This window comes from Terrapene carolina, unplaced genomic scaffold (genome assembly GCF_002925995.2).
Source record: "Terrapene carolina triunguis isolate 2854851 unplaced genomic scaffold, T_m_triunguis-2.0 Scaffold236, whole genome shotgun sequence".
Taxonomy (NCBI): Eukaryota; Metazoa; Chordata; order Testudines; family Emydidae; genus Terrapene; species Terrapene triunguis.
Window position 1 is genome coordinate 2,140,475 of NW_020664587.1, and position 19,402 is coordinate 2,159,876.

The following is a 19,402-nucleotide window of genomic DNA, read 5'->3' on the forward strand; positions in this document are numbered from 1 at the left end:
AGCACACCCATCCCTGCTTTGCCACAGCCCTGCCCTCCTGCCAGCATGGGGCCTGCCCTGTCATACGCTCACCATTACCCCGCGAGAGCCGCCCGCCCACAGCCCTGCCCTCCTGCCAGTACAGAACCTGCCCTGTCATACGCTCACCATTACCCCGCGAGAGCCGACCGCCCACAGCCCTGCCCTCCTGCCAGCATGGGGCCTGCCCTGTCATAGGCTCACCATTACCCCGCAAGAGCCACCCGCCCACAGCCCTGCCCTCCTGCCAGTACAGAGCCTGCCCTGTCATAGGCTCACCATTACACCGCGAGAGCCGCCCGCCCACAGCCCTGCCCTCCTGCCAGTACAGAGCCTGCCTGCTGTCATATGCTCACAAACAGGATGAAACAAGCCAGTCCAGCATAGCCACTAGTCTGCTGCCTACCAGCACAAGGCATATTTAGAAGAGGTACAAGCCCACAATGCTGATTCCTCGCTTCCCTTGGGCTCATCCTCCGCCATGCTAGCATCTCCTCCACGGCCTCTGTCCTAGTGCTCCAAGTATGCCAAGCTGTGGGTGTGCTGAGCGTCCGGATAACGGTTGAGACTCTAAAAGGAGCCTAGGGGAGTTCAGCACCCAGCTCCCATTGAATTTCCAGCCTAGGTCCCTTAGGCTTCCCTGGATATCTGTCCAGCTGTGCTGAGGGAGAGTGGGCCCAGCCAGACCGTGTGCTGGGCAGAGTTAGCATCAGACTCCCCCTTCTGGGGTCAGCTTTAGTTCGGACTCAAGACTGGAACCCCACAGAAACCTTAGCTTGGTCTTTCTAGGCTCTCGACCCTGGCTCCTTTGTGCCCAAAGCGACTCTGGCTGCCTCTCCACCCTACTAGGAGCTCAATGGACCCAGCAAGACTCTGCAGCAGACACCCTGACTTTTAATGCAGGGTTCTGGGGTGACTCAACAGCTGAGCCTGCCCCCCTCTCTAGTTTCAGAGAGAACTAGGGTGCTGCAGCCCTTCCTGCCTCAGAGCAGCATGGGCCTGGAGAAATGCCCCTCCTAGAGCAGCTGAGTTGCTAGGATGTGTGTGTCCAACCATATGGCTCCAAGAGAGCACTCTGCCCCTAGCTGCACGGTGAGCCTCAGCCCAGAGTGAAAGGTCTCGAGTGTCCATGAAGACATCCCTCTGTTCAACCCCCAGGGGACGCCACTAGGTACCTCTAAGCAATAATTCATGGGAGGAAAATGCAGTGCAATCGCCCAGCTCTAGCTACGTTCCTGAGAAGCGGAGGAGATGAGGGAAGGCACAGGGAGCCTCTGGGTCTCTTTCCAGCCTGATTCTTCTCTGCGTTAGGCCACTCTTATTCCCACACCAGCCAGACTTGCTGCCATGTTTGGAAATCGTGGTATCTTCACTTGATATTTTCTGGGTTCCCCCAGATTCCTGAACTCATCATCTTCCCTGAGGGGGCGAGCCCAGCGTACCTGTGGGGGCCTGCATGGCAGAGCTGGGGATAGTAGCAGCATCCTGGGGCACAGTGCTGGTGTCTGGCTCTGGGGTGCTAGTTGTTGGAGAGGTGGGGGCTGGATTCAACAAAGTCCGAGGTTTCCTCTGCAGAAAGGGATTGGAAAGAGTTCTCCTTTTACACATGCTCACCATCCCGCCGCTCCCACACCGTCCTGCCCCGCCCACCACCCTCATCAGACCACGCCCCTGCCCTGCTCTACCCCAGTCCACATCAGACCCCACTCTGCTCAAGCCTCCCACCCACATCAGACCCCACCCCCTGCCCTTCTGTACCCACCACCCTCGTCTGTCCCCGCCCCCATCCTGCTCAACCCCCCCGCCCACATCAGACCCCGCCCCCACCCTGCTCTATCCCCCACCCAGCACGCTCATCAGACTCCACCTCCCGCCCTGCACTGCCCTCATCAGACCACACCCCCCAGCCCACCGCCCTCATCAGACCCCGCCTCCACCCAACACCCTCTTCAGACCCTACCCCCTGCTTGGCCACGCTTCCTGACACTGTTAAATATGCTCATCCCTGGGGGTGTGAGGCTGGAGTCTAGTTACTCCCTCCATTCCACACCCCTGCCCAGTGCATGTGCTGCCAGCCCCTGCTGGGTTGAGGACCTGGAGTCTAGAGATGCTCCCAACCCCCACACTCCATGGGTGTGCTCCCATTACCCGTCAGTCCTAGGGCTGGACTTTGTCTCCTAAACACACAAAAGCATAGGTGCTGCAACAAGGGGACGGAGGGTGCTGGGGGTGCTGCCGCAACTCCTCACTTAAAAGTGGTTTCCATCATATCCAGGGTTTACAGTTTGGTTCAATGGCTCTCAGCACCCTCACTATACAAATTGTTCCAGCGCCCCTGCACAAAAACACAGCTGCTCTCCACCCCAGAGGCACACACGCAGCACGCTCCATTCACATGTGATCACAGGCACATACCCTGTCACCTACCTTACTGCCAGGCTTTGGTCCCCTCTTTTTGGGGAATTTCAGAGGCTCCACAGATTTGGAGGGGGTAGGGATGGGGTGATGGATCAAGGCCTTGGGCGTCCGGCCGCGCTTCTTGCCCGACTTGCGACGCTTTTGCTCAGGTTGGGGCCCCAAAGCAGTCTTCATGCTGCTGTGCATGCTGGGCTTCTCGGCACTTCCTTCAGAGACAGGAAACGGGCTCTTTGGAATCACAACTGCAGTCAAACGAAAGACGATGATCATCGTTTACACAAGGTTACGATGGCATAAGTATTCGTGCACACAGCTGTGGATCAGAATATGAGTGTCTTCTATCTGTAAACGCCGCCATCCCCAGGTAGCAGCAACTTTCGCTGTACACTAGAGAGCTCAGAGCTGAGCGTGCAGATTCTTTTTCTGCATCTCATGTAAGAACCGAAATCTCCTGACTTCCAGTCCCGTGCTTTAGCCATAAGATAGTCCTTTCTCCTAAAATATGAGACATTCTGGCTTAAGTTAGGTGGACTGCTCAATTAGCATAAGAACGGCCATATTGGGTCAAACCAATGGTCCATCTAGCTCAGTGTCCTGTCTTCCAACGGTTCCAATGCCAGGTTCCCCAGAGGAAATGAACAGAACAGGTAATCATCAAGTGATCTATCCCCTGTTGCCCATTCCGAACTTCTGGCAAACAGAGGCTAGGGACACCATCCCTGCCCATCCTGGCTAATAGCCATTGATAGACCTATCCTCCATGAATTTATCTAGTTCTTGTTTGAAACCTGTTATAGTCTTGGCCTTCACAACATCCTCTGGCAAAGAGTTCCACAAGTTGACTGTGTGTTGTGTGAAGAAATACTTCCTTCTGTTTGTTTTAAACCTGCTGTCTATTCATTTCATTTGGTGACCCCTAGTTCTTGTGTTCTGAGAAAGAGTATATAACACTTCATTTACTTTCTTCACACTAGTCATGATTTTATAGACTTCTACCATATCCCCCCCCATCTCTTTTCCAAGATGGAAAGTCCCAGTCTTATTAGTCTCTCCTCATACAAAAGCTGTTCCATACCCCTAATCCTTTTTGTTGCCTTTTTCTGAACATTTTCCAATTCCAATGTATCTTTTTTGAGATGGGGTGACCACATCTGCACGCACTGTTCAAGATGTGGGCGTACCATGGATTTATAGAGGCAATATGATATTCTCTGCCTTGTTATCTATCCCTCTCCTAATGGTTCCTAACATTCTGTTAGCCTTTTTGACTGCCGCTGCACATTGAACGGATGTTTTCAGAGAACTATCCACAATGACACCAAGATCTCTAATTTAATTTAGCTAATGTAGACCTCATCATTTTATATGTATAGTTGGGATTATGTTTTCCAGTGTGCATTACTTTGCATTTATCAACACCGAATTTCATCTGTCATTTTGTTGCCCGGTCACCGAGTTTTGGGAGATCCCTTTGTACCTCTTCGCAGTCAGCTTTGGACTTAACTATCTTGAGTAGTTTTGTATCATCTGCAAATTTTGCCAACTTGCTGTTTACCCCTTTTTCCAGTTCTTTTATGAATATGTTTAACACTACTGGTCCAGTACAGACCCCTGGAGGATATGGCTATTTACCTCTCTCCATTCTGAAAACTGACCATTTATTCCTACTCCTTGTATCCTATCTTTAAACCAGTTACTGATCCAGGAGAGGACCTTCCCTCTTATCCCATGACAGCTTACTTTGCTTAAGAGCCTTTGGTGAGGGACCTTGTCAATGGCTTTCTGAAAGTCCAAGTACGCTATATCCACTGGATCCCCCTTGTCCACATGTTTGTTGACCCCCTCAAAGAATTGTAGTAGATTGGTGAGGCATGATTTCCCTTTACAAAAACCATGTTGACTCTTCCCCAACAAATGGTGTTCATCTATGTGTCTGACAATTTTGTTCTTTACTACAGTTTCAACCAATCTGCCCAGTGCTGAAGTTAGGCTTACCAGCCTGTAATTACTGGGATTGCCTTTGGAGCCTTTTTTAAAAATTGGCATCACATTAGCTATCCTCCCATCATCTGGTACAGAAACCGATTTAAATGATAGGTTCACATACTACAGTTAGTAGTTCTGCAATATCACATTTCAGTTCCTTCAGAACTCTTGGGTGAATACCATCTGGTGCTGGTGACTTATTACTGTTTAGTTTATCAATTTGTTCCAAAACCTCCTCTAATGACACCTCAATCTGGGACAGTTCCTCAGATTTGTCATCTAAAAAGAATGGCTCAGGTTTGGGAATCTCCCTCACATCCTCAGCCATGAAGACCGATGCAAAGAATTCATTTAGTTTCTCTGCAATAGCCTTAACTTCTTCGAGTGCTCCTTTAGTATCTCGACCATCCAGTGGCCCCACTGGTTGTTTAGCAGGCTTCCTCCTTCTGATATATTTAAACATTTTTTTGCTGTTACTTTTTGAGTCTTTGGCTAGCTGTTCTTCAAATTCTATTTTGGCCTTCCTAATTATATTTTTACACTTCACTTGGCAGAGTTTATGCTCCTTTCTATTTTCTTCACTAGGATTTAACTTCCACTTTTTAAAGGATGCCTTTTTGCCTCTCACTGCTTCTTTTACTTTGTTGTTTAGCCATAGTTGCACTTTTTTGGTCCTCTTACTTGTGTTTTTTTAATTTGGGTCTACATTTAAACTGAGCCTCTATTATGGTGTCTTTAAAAAGTTTCCATGCAGCTTGCAGGGATTTCACTTTTGGCACTGTACCTTTTAATTTCTGTTTAACTAACTTCCTCATTTGTGTGTAGTCCCCCCTATCTGAAATTAAAAGCTACCGCAGTGGCTGCTTTGGTGCCCCCACCCCAGGGATATTAAATTTTATTATGTTATGGTCACTAATACCAAGCAGTTCAGCTATGTTCACCTCTTGGACCAGATTCTATGCTCCACTTAGGATTAAATCAAGAATTGCCTCTCCTCTGGTGGGTTCAGGACTAGCTGCTCCAGGAAGCAGTCATTTAAGGTATCAAGAAACTTTCTCTCTGCATCCAGTCCTGAGGTAACACGTTCCCAGTCAATATGGAAATCGTTGAAATCTCCCATTATTAATTAACTATTATTGAGTTTGTTTATTTTCATAGCCTCTCTGATCTCCCTGAGAATTTCACAGTCACTATCACCATCCTGGTCAGGTAGTCAATAGTATATCCCTACTGCTATATTCTGAATATTCAAGCATGGAATTACCACCCATAGCGATTCTATGGTACCGTTTGGTTCACATAATATTTTTAAATCATTTACTTCATTGGCACTGAACTCTCTGAGGAGCAAGGCTCTAGTCCTTCCTCTTCATACAAGTTACCTGGCTTGTCATCAAGTCCCGCCTTTCTTTACCATACGTAGTGGCCTGTCATGGAGAATGCACAGAAAACATTCCAAACAGGAGGGCCAGTCACAGAGACAGTGCTCTGTTCGAAAGCCTCTTCTAGCACTTGCAGGCAAAAAGTCAAATTTGCAGTGCCCACAACTTTCCAATGCACTGCAGCTGCAGCCTCCACCCTTGATCCCTACAGACTGGGGCTGCTAGCCACAGCCCAAAGTGCTAGCTCCTGTCTGGACCAAGTAAGATGGCATGCTCCACTCAAGGTACTGCCCAACCTAAATGAAGTGACACCCCACATGCAATCCATTCGCACTTCCTTCTTAGGGCTCTCCAGGCTGCTAGGTGCTTAGGGCTCTCCAGGCTGCCCCAGTATCAAAACACAGCCCTTTGGGATACTTGCCTACTGTTAAAGGGGACAGTCCCTTTTTCCTCTCAGCCATTTTCTCAAGTTTCCTTGTTTTTCTGCATCAGCCCCCTTATCCCCCCTTAGTCACTCATCTGCTCATATTCTCATAGGGACAGAAGGTGAAATGACCCAGCTCAGATGATTAACATTTGCTCTAGAATTTAAACATGTGTGAAAAATAAAGAAATAAGGCCTAAATTTTCAGGAATGTCCACTAATTTTGGGAGCCCAACCTGAGACACCAATGGATGTTTCAAATGGAGGCACATAGATTAGTAATTGCTTTTGCAATCGATCCAGATGTCTACCCTCATGGTCATGGAGAAAACCTTCAACATGTGAACTGACTGTAACTGATGCAGTGATGTCTGTCTACTTCAACAGTTGTAAACACCAGCTTCCAGAGGTGAACTGTTCATCTCCCAGACTAGAGGATTCCCTATGTGCGCGGGCATTGAAATGACAACACCCCCCGAATTCCCGAGTCCCATCTCTTTAGTCTCACAGGGGCAGACTCCAGACTTCTCACCCCTTAAGTGACAGCCTGATACTGATTTCAACCTCTAGAGGAGTGGGCGGGAAGGTGGCTGGTCCTTGTGCATCTGCTGAGGAGAGCCCTGTGAGAACCCAGATGAACGTGCTAGTCAGCAAGGGGAAATGCAGTTATGGATCAGCTGAGCAGTAAGTGGCTGATCACCCCATATCCTATCTCTGCCCATTAGAGGGTTACAAGTGTTTGACACAGGAGTGGGGTGGCCTAGCCTGCACCTCCAAGAGCTGCCTCACAGGCTTTACCAGCCTGAAGCCCTCAGCACCCAGATCAGAGACGTTGCCAGCCTCACCTAGGCACACAGGCTATTCTAGATGTAGGCTGGAGACTTCAGCTTCCAGGCAGGTGCCCCAGCCACAAGAAAGCCTCCTTAAGGCTATGGGCTCAAACCTTCCTCCCACCGCAGCCTGAGGGAAACCGCTAAGGGCAGAAGTGGGGATGAGCAGCTCCCCCATTTACATCCAGGGAGAGAGACACCAGACCTTGCTGGTGCAAAGGCAACAGCAACAAACGAACCAGAGAAGAGCACCCTGGGTCAAGACTCAGTGATGGAATGGAGGCCAGATGGCTGTGGCTTTGTGAAGGTCCTCAGGCACCACAGCACCAGGGGCCAATACCTAGACAACGGGCGGAGCCGGGAGGGGTGAGGCGCCATGTGGGAGCGGAGGAGCCTAGGAGAAGTGGTCTGTGGGAGGCTTGTGTGCACTGCATTGAGTCCATGAGCTCCAGCTACCAGCCACAACAGCAAGGGGTTTACTTGGGAGGAGGGATGAATACGAACTAAGAGTTTTAAGTGAAAAAGTCAGCAGTGTCCTGTCCCCCCCCCAGCTCCTAAACCAACCCCTCGCTCCCATTGGTCACTGCTACAGGAGAGACAGCTGTCAGTCACAGAGCCCTGGCTATTTTCCACCAACTGTCAGAGGACAGCAGTGGTGCCGTACGACCGTCTCTCTGGTGGGAGCTCAAGCTGGCAGGGTGAAGGGATTCCAGCCCCCACCTGTAAACAAGATGCTCTGGCAGAGGTGAGGTTAGCTCAGTGTCCAGTGGACGCCGCAGGCAAGGCTCTGGGGTCCATTCCCATCTCGGCCATGAATCACCGGGCTCTTGGGCAACCGACTCACGTTCTCTCTCCTGCAGCTTACATGAGAAAAGGAGACTTGCTGCACCTGGTGCCTGGGCCATGGGGAGTCTCCCCATTTACCCAGCACCTGCTGGGATCGTTTACACCAGCACCGAGTGGGCGTGAAACACTACGCTGCTGACAGAGAGTTTTAGACCCACGCTGTACTCACTCAGCAGTGGGGACAACGACAACAACCCATCCCTGAACTGGGCCCACTGTGCATAGTAGGTGGATAATGTGAGATTTAGGACGACTTCACTTTTAATTTCCTTGCTTTTATGTGCTTGGCTCTGTAAATGATCTGAAATTAGAGGATTTGGCCAAAAGAAATCTCATGAGGTTCAACAAGGACAAGTGCAGAGTCCTGCACTTAGGACAGAAGAATCCCAGGCACTGCTACAGGCTGGGGACTGACTGGCTAAGTGGCAGTTCTGCAGAAAAGGACCTGGGGATTACAGTGGAAGAGAAGATGGATATGAGTCAGCAGTGTGTCCTTGTTGCCAAGAAGGCTAACGGCTAATTGGGCTGCATTAGTAGGAGCACTGCCAGCAGATCGAGGGAAGTGATTATTCCCCTCTATCGGCACTGGTGAGGCCACACCTGGAGTGTTGTGTCCAGTTTTGGGGCCCCCCACCACAGAAGGGATGTGGACAAATTGGAGAGTCCTGGGGAGGGCAACGAAAATGATTAGGGGTCTGGGGCACATGACTTACGAGGAGACGCTGAGGGAACTGGGCTTGTTTAGTCTGCAGAAGAGAAGAATGAAGGGGGATTTGATAGCAGCCTTCAACTACCTGAAGGAGGGTTCCAAAGAGGCTGGAGCTCGGCTGTTCTCAGCGGGTCTCAAGTTGCAGTGGGGGAGGTCTAGGTTGGATATTAGGAAAAACTATTTCACTGGGAGGGTGGTGAAGCACTGGAATGGGTTCCCTACGGAGGTGGTGGAATCTCCATCCTTAGAGGTTTTTAAAGCCTGGCTTGACAAAGCTCTGGCTGGGATGATTTAGTTGGTGTTGGTCCGGCTTTGAACAGGGGGTTGGACTAGATGACCTCCTGAGGTCTCTTCCAACCCTAATCTTCTATGACTCTATGATAAATGTCAGTACACTATCACTCAGCAACCTAATTTAGCTTTAAAATAAGGCCTTTATGTAGTGGGAAGATATACAAAAAATGGGTGTGGGGTGATCAAGATTTATTTCTACATGTCTGAAAGAGTATATTAGCAATGGAATCAATACTTGACCAGACAGAAAAGAAATACAATAGCACAAGTGGAATACAAGCTGAATGTTTGAAATGGCTGGTTATTTTCCAGATGACTGTGGTGTCTGCTACAGGTGGTAGTACTGCAGTTCTGTTAAACCTGTGATCAATCCAGGCCTTACTGAGACCACAGACAGACTTGGGCTGCTCTGGGCCCATACAGTAATGTCCAAGTTAAATATGAATATTTACTGGCCCATGGAACTGGAATAGCTGTTTCGGTGAGACGCTTTTGTAACAGACTGGTATAGCCATGGCCTCAGGAGCTTTCCTGGTAGAGGATCTCTTCCCTGGCTTTCTGACGCTATGTCAACCGGAACCTTAAGGCACATCGCCACATGCTGGAGTGACACTTAGTTCATCAGATCTGTGTAGTAGGAGAGGAAAGAGTTCCCTACGTATTTTACAGGGTACCAGACTTAGCCATGCTGTAAAATGTCAGAATGGAAGGCAACTGCCACTTGCATGTGAGCGCCGATTATGCAACCACAGCCCTCATCCACATAGCTATACGATTCACGAATGATCAGAGTGACTGACACTTCGTTATCTAACTACGTTATTTAGATCACTCCACGTGTTCTTAAGCTCCATGAGCTGAACCTCCCTTGCTTATTGGCTCCCGGAAGAATGCTCAGTTTTCTTCACATGTAAGGAATCCTACAAGATAACTCACCATTTCCCTCTATTCAGACAATATGGAATTCCCAGAGTCTGATCTCACACATCAAGAACCTGCTGCCATCTTTATTTTAAGCCAGGCCTTCCTCTATTCTGCAGCTGTGAAACTTACCACGGAATTCACTTTTTTAAAAAAATGTTTCAAGCCTCACTGTTAAAAAGAAAATCTTCCAAAAGTGCCCCCAGAGTAACTGATGCAGCAATGTCTGCCTGAAACAGCTCTGAAAGGCGTGAACTATCCCACTCCCTTTAAAGGAGCATTAACTCAAAAAACTGAACTGGGACAGTTTAAATGCCAACATTAACTACTGCACTGCTGAATATTTTAGTTGGAACATCCAGTAAGTGTGCTTATCCCACAGCCATAACCACTTCCCTATGCCTTCCCAAGTACTAAAAGCTCATACCGTCCTCTACCCAACTGTCCAAACCTCCAGCTTCCCCTTAGACAATTTCTACAATGCACTCATATTGCCAGAATGACACACTGAAAATGGGAAATTTAGGGCCCCAAGCTGAATAAATCAAATTTAGTAGCAAATTAACACCAGAATTACATTACTGATTGAATTAGTAATTTAGATATGAATTCCATAAAAATAGATCTGCTGCAGCATTTCCAGCCTGCTGAAGCAGCAAAGACTCTTGCCAAAAAACGTAAGCCATTAGCTTCTAAAGGAATAAACATCTTTTCCCAGCTGTGGAATCCATGATGTATATGCAGTTGGTGTGTAGCACTGGCAATATTTGAAGCTTCACCTTGCTGTTAAATTCAGCTAAACTTTGTGAGAGATTCTATTAAAGATAAGTCTCCTTGGCACTTTAACCAACACCAGAAAACAGCATTTGTCAATTATCAGCTTCCCACAGCCTTGTCCAAGCCTAAATAAAATAAAAACAAGAATCTTTGGGGTCAGGCTGTACAGTGGAGTAGAATACGTATGGAGATGAAGGGTTTCCTGTCTGTCGTTCTCTTCCCTTGAGACACAGCAGTAGCCATTAAACAGTCAGCATTTACCAGCAGTTACCATAATAGAAATCCCTGTTCTAAGCAAGGGAAATACTGATGCCACCATGTGATAATCGTTGGCAACTGATTTTCTAATAATGACCAGTGGTGTATGCCCACTGATCAAACAAACAGGTAAGGCACTAGTTCTGTCCAGAAGTCCACACAGTTCATCCATCTTTATTTAACATTCTCTCTACCTAAAATGGCTTTGAAATTACTCTTCTTGGAGGGAGAACATGGTTAGTGGTTCCTTCTTGCTGTAAGTGCCCATGACTGGCAGACCCTGTCCCATGCCACTGGTATGGCATGGGAGTGATCCAGCCCAGAAGAGAGATTAGAGAGATATTCAATGGAGATGGGCAAGTTTACCATGCACTTAAAGACAGATTGTTTCCAAAGAAAATCCTGTTAGGAATTTGCTGGATGCAAAGGCTCAAGCATGGGAATTGCAGAAGGATTAGCCCTCAGTATATGTCTAATAAGGAGACAAGGCGTTGAGTGGCATCCTCAGATTCCTAGATTTTAAGGCAGCTGGAGAATTTTCCCTCAGTGGCATCTGTCGGGCCGGCTCTAGCACCCTCTGAAGTCGCACGGTTATGCGCTGATATGAAGAGTGCCACTGGCCCTGCACCCTCTCAGTTCCTTCTTGCCAGTATTTCCAACAGAGATGTAGGAGGGTGGATCATGGAACGGACATGAGCAACACATCTCAAAGAACAACAATTACGAAAGTTTAAGTAACTGTTTTTTCTTCTTCGAGTGCTTGCTCATGTCCATGCCACGCAAGGTGAATCACACGCAGTCCCCCCGGAGGGGGGCTCGGAGTTCATGGATATGCTGACTGAAACACTACTCTTCTGAAACTGGCGTCAACTTGGGGCTATTGGGTGATGGCGTAGCGGGATGTGAAGGTATGCACCAATGACCAGGTTGCAGCTCTGCAGATGTCCTGGACTGGGACCTGTGAGAGAAATGCTGCTGACGAAGCCTTGTGGAGTGAGTAGTTAAGATAGCCAAAAGGCAGGACATTCGCCTGCTCGTAGCAGGCCCGAATACAGGCGATGACGAGATCCTCTGGGCTCACACAGGAAGCCCTCTCATCCTTTCCACTATTGCTACGAAGAGTTGCGTGGACTAGAGGAAGGGTTTAGTCCTCTCAATAAAAAAAGTGAGGGCACGCCTAAAGTCCAATGAGTGAAGCCACCATTCTTCAGTTCTCATGAGGTTTCGGGAAGAAGACTGGTAGAGAAATGGCTTGGTTGTTATGGAATTGACACACCACCTTTGATAGGAAGCCCAGATGGAGGAGCAGTTGGACCTTGTCCTTAAAGGACACAGTGTAAGGTGGTTCTGACATAAGGTCCTTGATTTCAAAGACCCTTCTGGCCGAGGTGATCGCCACCAGGAAGGCGACCTTCTGTATGGCATGGACATGAGCAAGCACTCGAAGAAGAAAACACAGTTACTTAACCTTTCATAACTGTTGTTCTTTGAGATGTATTGCTCATGTCCGTTCCATGACCCACCCTCCTACCTCTCTGTTGGAGTTACTTGCAAGAAGGAAATGAGAGGGTGCAAGGCCGGTGGCACTCCTCATACTGGCGCATAACCATGCAACTCCAGAGGGTGCTAGAGCCGGCCCGACAGATACCACTGAGGGAAAATTCTCCAGCAACACACCTAACATGGAATGGACATGAGCAACACATCTCAAAGAACAGTTACGGAAGGTTAGTAGAGAGAAGTAGCAGGGGGCACGATGCTAACGGCTTGAAGGGGGGACCCGTGAGTCTTGAAAGAACCAGGTTTAAGTCCCATGGGGGCGGGGGTGGTCAGTTTGCAGACCTGAGGACAGAGCCTCTCCAGCACTTGAGAAACCACACTGTCATCTTGTGAGAGAACATTGACCTGCTGTTCACCAGTGGGTGGAAGGCTGAGATGGCTGCTAAATGCACCTTGATAAATGCAAGGGCCAGGCCCTGCTGCTTTAACTGGAGCAAATAGTCCAAGACAGACTGGAGGAAAGATCGAGATGGGGAGAGAGAGCACGCTGAGAAGCCCAAATTGAGATGCGCTTCCACTTATCCGAGTAGATAGCCCTGGTGGAAGGCTTTCTACTATCTAGCAAGATCTGCTGGACCTGTTCCGAGCAAGCCTGTTCTTCATGGGTTCAGCCATGCAGCATCCATGCAGTTAGGTGCAGGGAGGCGAGGTTGGGGTGAAGAAACCTGCCGTGGTCTGGTGAAATTAGGTCCGGATGGCATGTGAGTGAAAGGGGAGTTGCTACCAGCAGATCCAGAAGCATGCTAAACTAGTGTTGATGTGGCCATGCAGGGGCTATCAGAATAACTCTTGCCTTGTCCCGTTTGATTTTTAGGAGGACCTTGTGAACCAAGGAGATCGGGGCAAAGGTGTGAAGTAGGATATCTGTCCACTGGAGCAGGACAGCATCGGAGAGGGAGCCCAGGCTGAGCCTGCATAGTGAACAAAACTGACGGCACTTCCTATTCTGTCTGGTAGCGAAAAGGTCCACCTGGGGAGCCCCCACCTTTGGAAGATGAACCTGTGACCTCTGGGTAAAAGGACCAGTCATGGCGAGAGGAAAAGGATCTCCTGAGGTGAACCGCCAGTACAGTCCAGGCTCCTGGGAGATTTGACGCCTCAAGATGAATGGAGTGCTTCACACTGAAGTCCCACAGACAGCTGGCCACCTTACACAAGGCTAAAGATCGAGCCTCCCCCTGCTTGTTGATGTAAAACATGGCCGCAGTATTGTCTGTCAGTACCTGCACCACCTTGCCTGAGATCTCGGGGAGGAACACTAGGCATGCTAAGCGTACCACCCTGAGCTCCCTGACGTTTATGTGCAGGGAGAGTTCTTCTTGGGACCAGAGGCCCTGAAGTTGTTGAGGTGGGATCCCCACCCTAGGTCTTACATGTCCAAGACTAAGGCTATCAACGGCTGAGGGGTCCCCCACCATAACCAATCTCCGGTCTTTCCACCCGTCCAGGGATGCAAGGACCAGAGGAGGGACCATGAGCACTGAGTCCAAGTGGTGTCTTCTCAAGGAGTAAACTTGCACTAGCCACATCTGGAGGGGTTTGAGTAGCAGCCTTGAGTGCTGGACCACGTAAGTACAAGTATATGCCCCAGTAGCCTGAGGCAAATCCGAGCTGTCATGATTGGATAGACCTTGATATTGGATATCAGGTTCAACATGGTCTGGAATCGGGCTTCAGGCAGGAAGGCCCTGGCTTGGGTTGAGTCAAATACTGTCCCAATAAATTCTATTCTCTGAACCAGGACAAGAATTGACATCTGCTAGTTTACCAGCAGACCCAGCGCTCAGACGGTGGCTCTGACCATGCTGATGCTGTTCTGTACTCGAACCTGCGACCGACCTTTGATCATCCAGTCGTCAAGTTACTGGTAGACCTGGACACCTCACCATCTGAGGAAGGCTGCTACTACTGCCATATACTTGGGGGGCTGCCGACAGGCCAAAGGGAAGAGTGGTGAATTAGTAGCCAGTGAATGGTGCAGGGAAGAGCTTTGCACCAATGCCAAAGTGCTTGGTTCCGAATCGGAGCGGCTCAGCTCTTAGGTTGGTCTGAGGATAGCCTTCTGCCTAATGTCTCTGTCTTTTTTACTGCAGGGTCTGATGTCCTGACAGATCTGGCACTTGTCCTTCATGTGAGTCTCCCCCAAGCACTTCAAGCAGCTGGAGTGCGGGTCACTCACGGGCATAGGTTTTCCACAGGAGGTGCAAGACTTGAAGCCCAGGGATCAGGGCATGCCCGGCCCCTGGGGTGAAGGAGTCCCTCGATGACAGGAACTATCTATTTACAAAAAGCGACAGTGTCCTGTGGCACCTTATAGACTAACTGTTAGTGTATAAGGTACCATAGGACTCTTTGTCGCTTTTTACAGATCCAGACTAACACGGCTACCCCTCTGATACTATCTATTTACACTAAATATGATAACTAAGAAACAAGAGAGTCTCCAAACACCATTGAGAAGAAAGCCTTGCCAGAGTAAGAGGGGTCAACCATCACGGGCGGTAAGAAGGAACTGAGAGGGTGTGTGGCCAGCGGCGCCCTTATACCAGCATATAACCGCACGTCTCCAGAGGGGGTTGAGCTGGCCCAAAGGATACCATTGAGGGAAAAAACTCTGGCAACTGTGCACATGGAGTGCACACACCTAGCATGGAATGGACATGAGCAAGTACTCCAAGAACTTCACCCAGTAATTCCTGCATCAAGCTCAATTTCTGGTTGAGCTAAGGAGCATCCAATCTGGATTTGGTTATACTTTTGTTTGCTGGAAATCATGAGGTGCTTTGCTACACACTCCCCTCGTAGAGCTCACTAACTGGCAACTGTGCATCAGCGCTGCCAATGATACAAACGTTAGGGTCCCTTTGCACGCCCCATCCTGCTTACTGCCTTCTACTCTCCACTCGTGTGTAACTCTGCCCAAGCCTGACACGGCCCTGTTCAAGCCAGACCTGAGCATCCAAGGCATAAGTGTGGCTAGAAATTCAAAGCGTGTGCTGAACTGTGTCTCAGATTCACCAAATATGCAAAATGTTCCACCCAATTACATGGGGATTATGAATATCTAGGGGAAGAGCATCCCATTTCTTAAAGGCTTAGAATTGTACAAGGTAGGAATAACTGCTTATTTAAATTAATGTTTGCATGTGTTTGGGCGAGTTCCACATGCCTTGGATGTTACTGACAAAGCTGCTAGTTTAAGTTGTGGCTGCTTAGCTGACATTTTTTATGTTTTTCTATATATAATTTGTCATTAACCCTCGCAACACCCTTTTGGAGCAAGTGAGGATCATCTCCATTTCCACAGAGTGGGAAGTGGAGCCAGAGGGGTTTAGTGATTCACTCCAGGTCACCAAGAAAGGTCATAGCTGGGATTAGAACCCAGTCCTTCCAAATTCGCAGACGTGTGCTTATACCACACCTCCGGGCTCTCTCCTGTACCCACAGCACTGGCCTCAGCAGGGCCAGTTCCCCACAGCCATGTGCGCGCCACTCTGACCGCAGGGCTCCCCTGGAGGAGAGCGAACGCAGCTTGGCTCCCTCATTCTTCAATCTGAAGCCTTTCCACGAGACCAGTAAGAGGTCTCCACTTGTGCCTGTGCTAGTTGGGTTTTCTGGAACATGGACACACCAATCGCTCTTATCAAGCGCTTTTCATGAGTAGATCCCAAAGCACTTTACGAATGAGGTCAGTATCATTATCCAGGCTTCACAGACAGGAGACCTGGGGCGAGTCCTTCTCTGGGCCTGTCACGCAGCAGGCCAGTGGCAGAGCTAGGCTTTATTCCAGGCTCTCCAGAGTCCCAGTCCAGTGCTCTATCCACCAGGCTACTGTCTCTCTCATCTCCACTGGGAAGGACCATGGACACTATTTGACTTCTCATCAACCAACAATCTACTGGACAGCAATGACGTTAGGACATTCAGTCTGGATCTGGAATGGAACAGATAACCTGGAAGCGAAAGACCCTGCATATCATTTCCAACACCCTGAGCTATTCAATCTCCTTGGCAAAAAGCTTCAGAACGAGACAACGCACGCAACAAAAATGATTAGGGGGCTGGGGCACATGACTTACGAGGAGAGGCTGAGGGAACTGGGGTTATTTAGTCTCCAGAAGAGAAGAATGAGGGGGGATTTGATAGCAGCCTTCAACTACCTGAGGGGGGTTCCAAAGAGGATGGAACTCAGCTGTTCTCAGTGGTGGCAGATGACAGAACAAGGAGCAATGGTCTCAAGTTGCAGTGGGGGAGGTTTAGGTTGGATATTAGGAAAAGTATTTCACTAGGAGGGTGGTGAAGCCCTGGAATGGGTTACCTAGGGAGGTGGTGGAATCTCCATCCTGAGAGGTTTTTAAGGCCTGGCTTGACAAAGCCCTGGCTGGGATGATTTAGTTGGGACTGGTCCTGCTCTGAGCAGGGGGTTGGACTAGATGACCTCCTGAGGTCTCTTCCAACCCTAATCTTCTATGATTCTATTCTATGAATTGCAGAATTGTTTACAGGTCTCAATCCTTCTGCTTAAAAAGGACAGGGTCTGGAGGCAGCATACTTAAGCCACTTTGTCAGCTCTGGCTAAAACAAAGACAAGGTGGGGGAGATAACTGGACCAACTTCTTCTGGTGACAGAGACAAGCTTTCAAGCTCTTCTTCAGGCTAAAACAGCACACACAACAAACTCGATGCTTGAAATGTTTGCTCCGAAGGCTTCTCAGCCTGGCTGAAGCTCCTGCAGTGAGTCCAAGATATAAAGGGGTTGAGCAGAGAGCTCTCACATAGCCAAGGAAGACTATACCTCCACAGAGAGATCCGTAGGAATACAGCTATTGTGATTACTCTTGTCTAATACTATGTAATCATTAAACAGGTTCTTTATACATCATGACAGCCTTGATGGAATCTGGATGATGAGGGTGACTAAGGTTGGAGCACCACTGCCTTACAGACATGTCACTGCATCACACACCACTAACAAGTGCCCAGCCTGACAACATGAACACCACACTCTAAGATCTTAACCAGGGACACATGCTGAAGTCTCAAGCAAGCAGGCTGCCTGCCAGTGTGGCCCAGCGGCATGAGAGGCCCAGCACAGATGACTGTTTCCACCAGCAAGTATCACTGTGGGCACAGGAAGATACCCTTGGCTGTATTCACCAAAGGGTAGGAGGTTCCCATTGATAAAGCCCTTCTCCCACACACCCTGCTCACAAAAAATGTTCTCAAACTAATGCTGTGTGCAGACTTTTACATCGTAGAGACTTTGAAAATCCCCCTGGGGCATGAAGGGAGAGAAACCACCTTAATGAAGTCCAAATTCCTTGGGTGGGGGGAAATTTCAGAACTAAATGGATGAGGAAAATTGAAGTTGGCTGCAGCCTCCAGGTACTAAGGCCAGGTTAGCTCCTATTTCCAGAGTCACCCAATTCTAAGCCATTAGGATCCACAGTCCTGCATCTCTGCTTTCTCCAGGACAAGTTCCCTCTCATTTTATGAGGCTTTTGTTAGTCCGCCCACTTGGAGAATCCCAGTAGCCACATGGCCACTACTCTACAGAGGACCTACGGTCATGCCCTCCTCCACTGGGCCCCTTTGATGCAGCCTGTCAGGGAGAGCTTGCCTGGGCTCCACAGCCATTCAAACTGCCACCAGCAGCAGCCCAGGGCACAGTTATAAGGATCAAGGTACGTGCCTAGCAAATGAGTTCACCTTGCAGCAGGGGCCAAGCTCATTAGGATCAAAGGGCTCTAGTCTGTAGTGTGCTTCGGCAGGTCTTTATCTCCATGCCTATCCAGTGGGCCACCAAGCCACTAAGTGAGCACCTCACCTCAGAACTTCGCACAGTTCTTCTGAAGTTGGCTTTTAGACCACAATCCCATATCCCTGGTCCCTCGCTGCCTCTGGAGTCTAGGTCTCTATGGATGTTGATGTTCCACCTTTGGATTTTTGCTTTCTTTGTGCCCCTTACCTCCTTCACCCTGAACTCTGCATCGACCAAACCCCTTTCGTCAAGGAGCAGCTCAAAGGGAGCTGAGGGTGAGAAACTATCACTCCCTTGGCATTTCAGAGCAGAGAAGGGATTAGTGCTAAGTACCGTGATCCCGTGCTCCAGATGGTTTCAGAGTCTGGCTGGTTAGTTTCCAGCAATAAACCCAAAGTCAGCAGCATTTAGAATACGTACATTACAAACACTGTAGATCAATGGAGAGACTTCTTAGCAGAACATTCCTGCTGCTCTTGCTGTTGGCACACAGGTTCTAGCTGTGCGGTCCTAACCTTGTAGAGTTCAGGGCCATAAATCCAAGCAGTAACCAGCCAGCTCAGTACAGAAAGGCATGACAGCCCTGTCATCCTTCTCTAGTCGGCTCCCCAGGCCTGGAGTGCTGCCAGCTACCTCGCTTCCTGAGCCCTGAATCACATTCATTTTCAGTTGCAAACCCTACAGTCACAAGTTATTTTTTCTTCTCTCTCTACCAAGCACTAAAGCACAAGACCTTATTTAAATAGCAAATGTTCATCTGTCTCCGCTCAGACACCCAGCCCCCCACCTCCTACTCACCCTAACCTCAAAAGGAGGAAAAGAAACTGAGCAACGCTAGAGAGGAACATAAAGAAAAATCACAAAGTATCTGTTACCTTTGCCTCTGGGAGGAAATTCTAGTTATTTGAGTCTGATCATCATCTCTGTCCGTGTGAAGCCACCAAGCAGTTAACAAATAAATTGCACGATAGCAGCAGCAAAAGGTGAAGGGGGTAGGGAGCCTTGTAAACTTTCTAGGAGGGGTTCAGCGTTTCCTGGCTTTCTGTTCCCTCTTGAAGCTTTTGCCTCCCAACTAAACACACAATGGCTGGCCAGACCAATGCCAACCAGGGCTGTGCAGCGCACACCAACTGGAATTACAGGCAAACTGTATAAAGCATGCAACAGATGGCAAGTCTGGGAGTGTATGCAAGCACCACTTAAAATATCCCCATGGTA

At 48.9% G+C, this 19,402-nt stretch overlaps 1 protein-coding gene across 3 annotated transcripts in view; it reads right to left on the reverse strand.

Annotated features, from left to right (window-relative positions):
* The window catches only part of SCMH1 (Scm polycomb group protein homolog 1), a 57,401-nt gene that overhangs the window by 12,250 nt on the left and 25,749 nt on the right, over positions 1–19,402 (reverse strand). For all 3 annotated transcript variants that reach the window (XM_029912701.1, XM_029912700.1, XM_026657172.2), the window contains exons 5-6: positions 2,446–2,678; positions 1,461–1,587 (exon numbers count right to left, since the gene is read on the reverse strand). In XM_029912701.1, coding sequence (XP_029768561.1) covers positions 1,461–1,587; positions 2,446–2,678 — 360 coding nt within the window. The remainder of the gene's footprint in view (positions 1–1,460; positions 1,588–2,445; positions 2,679–19,402) is intronic.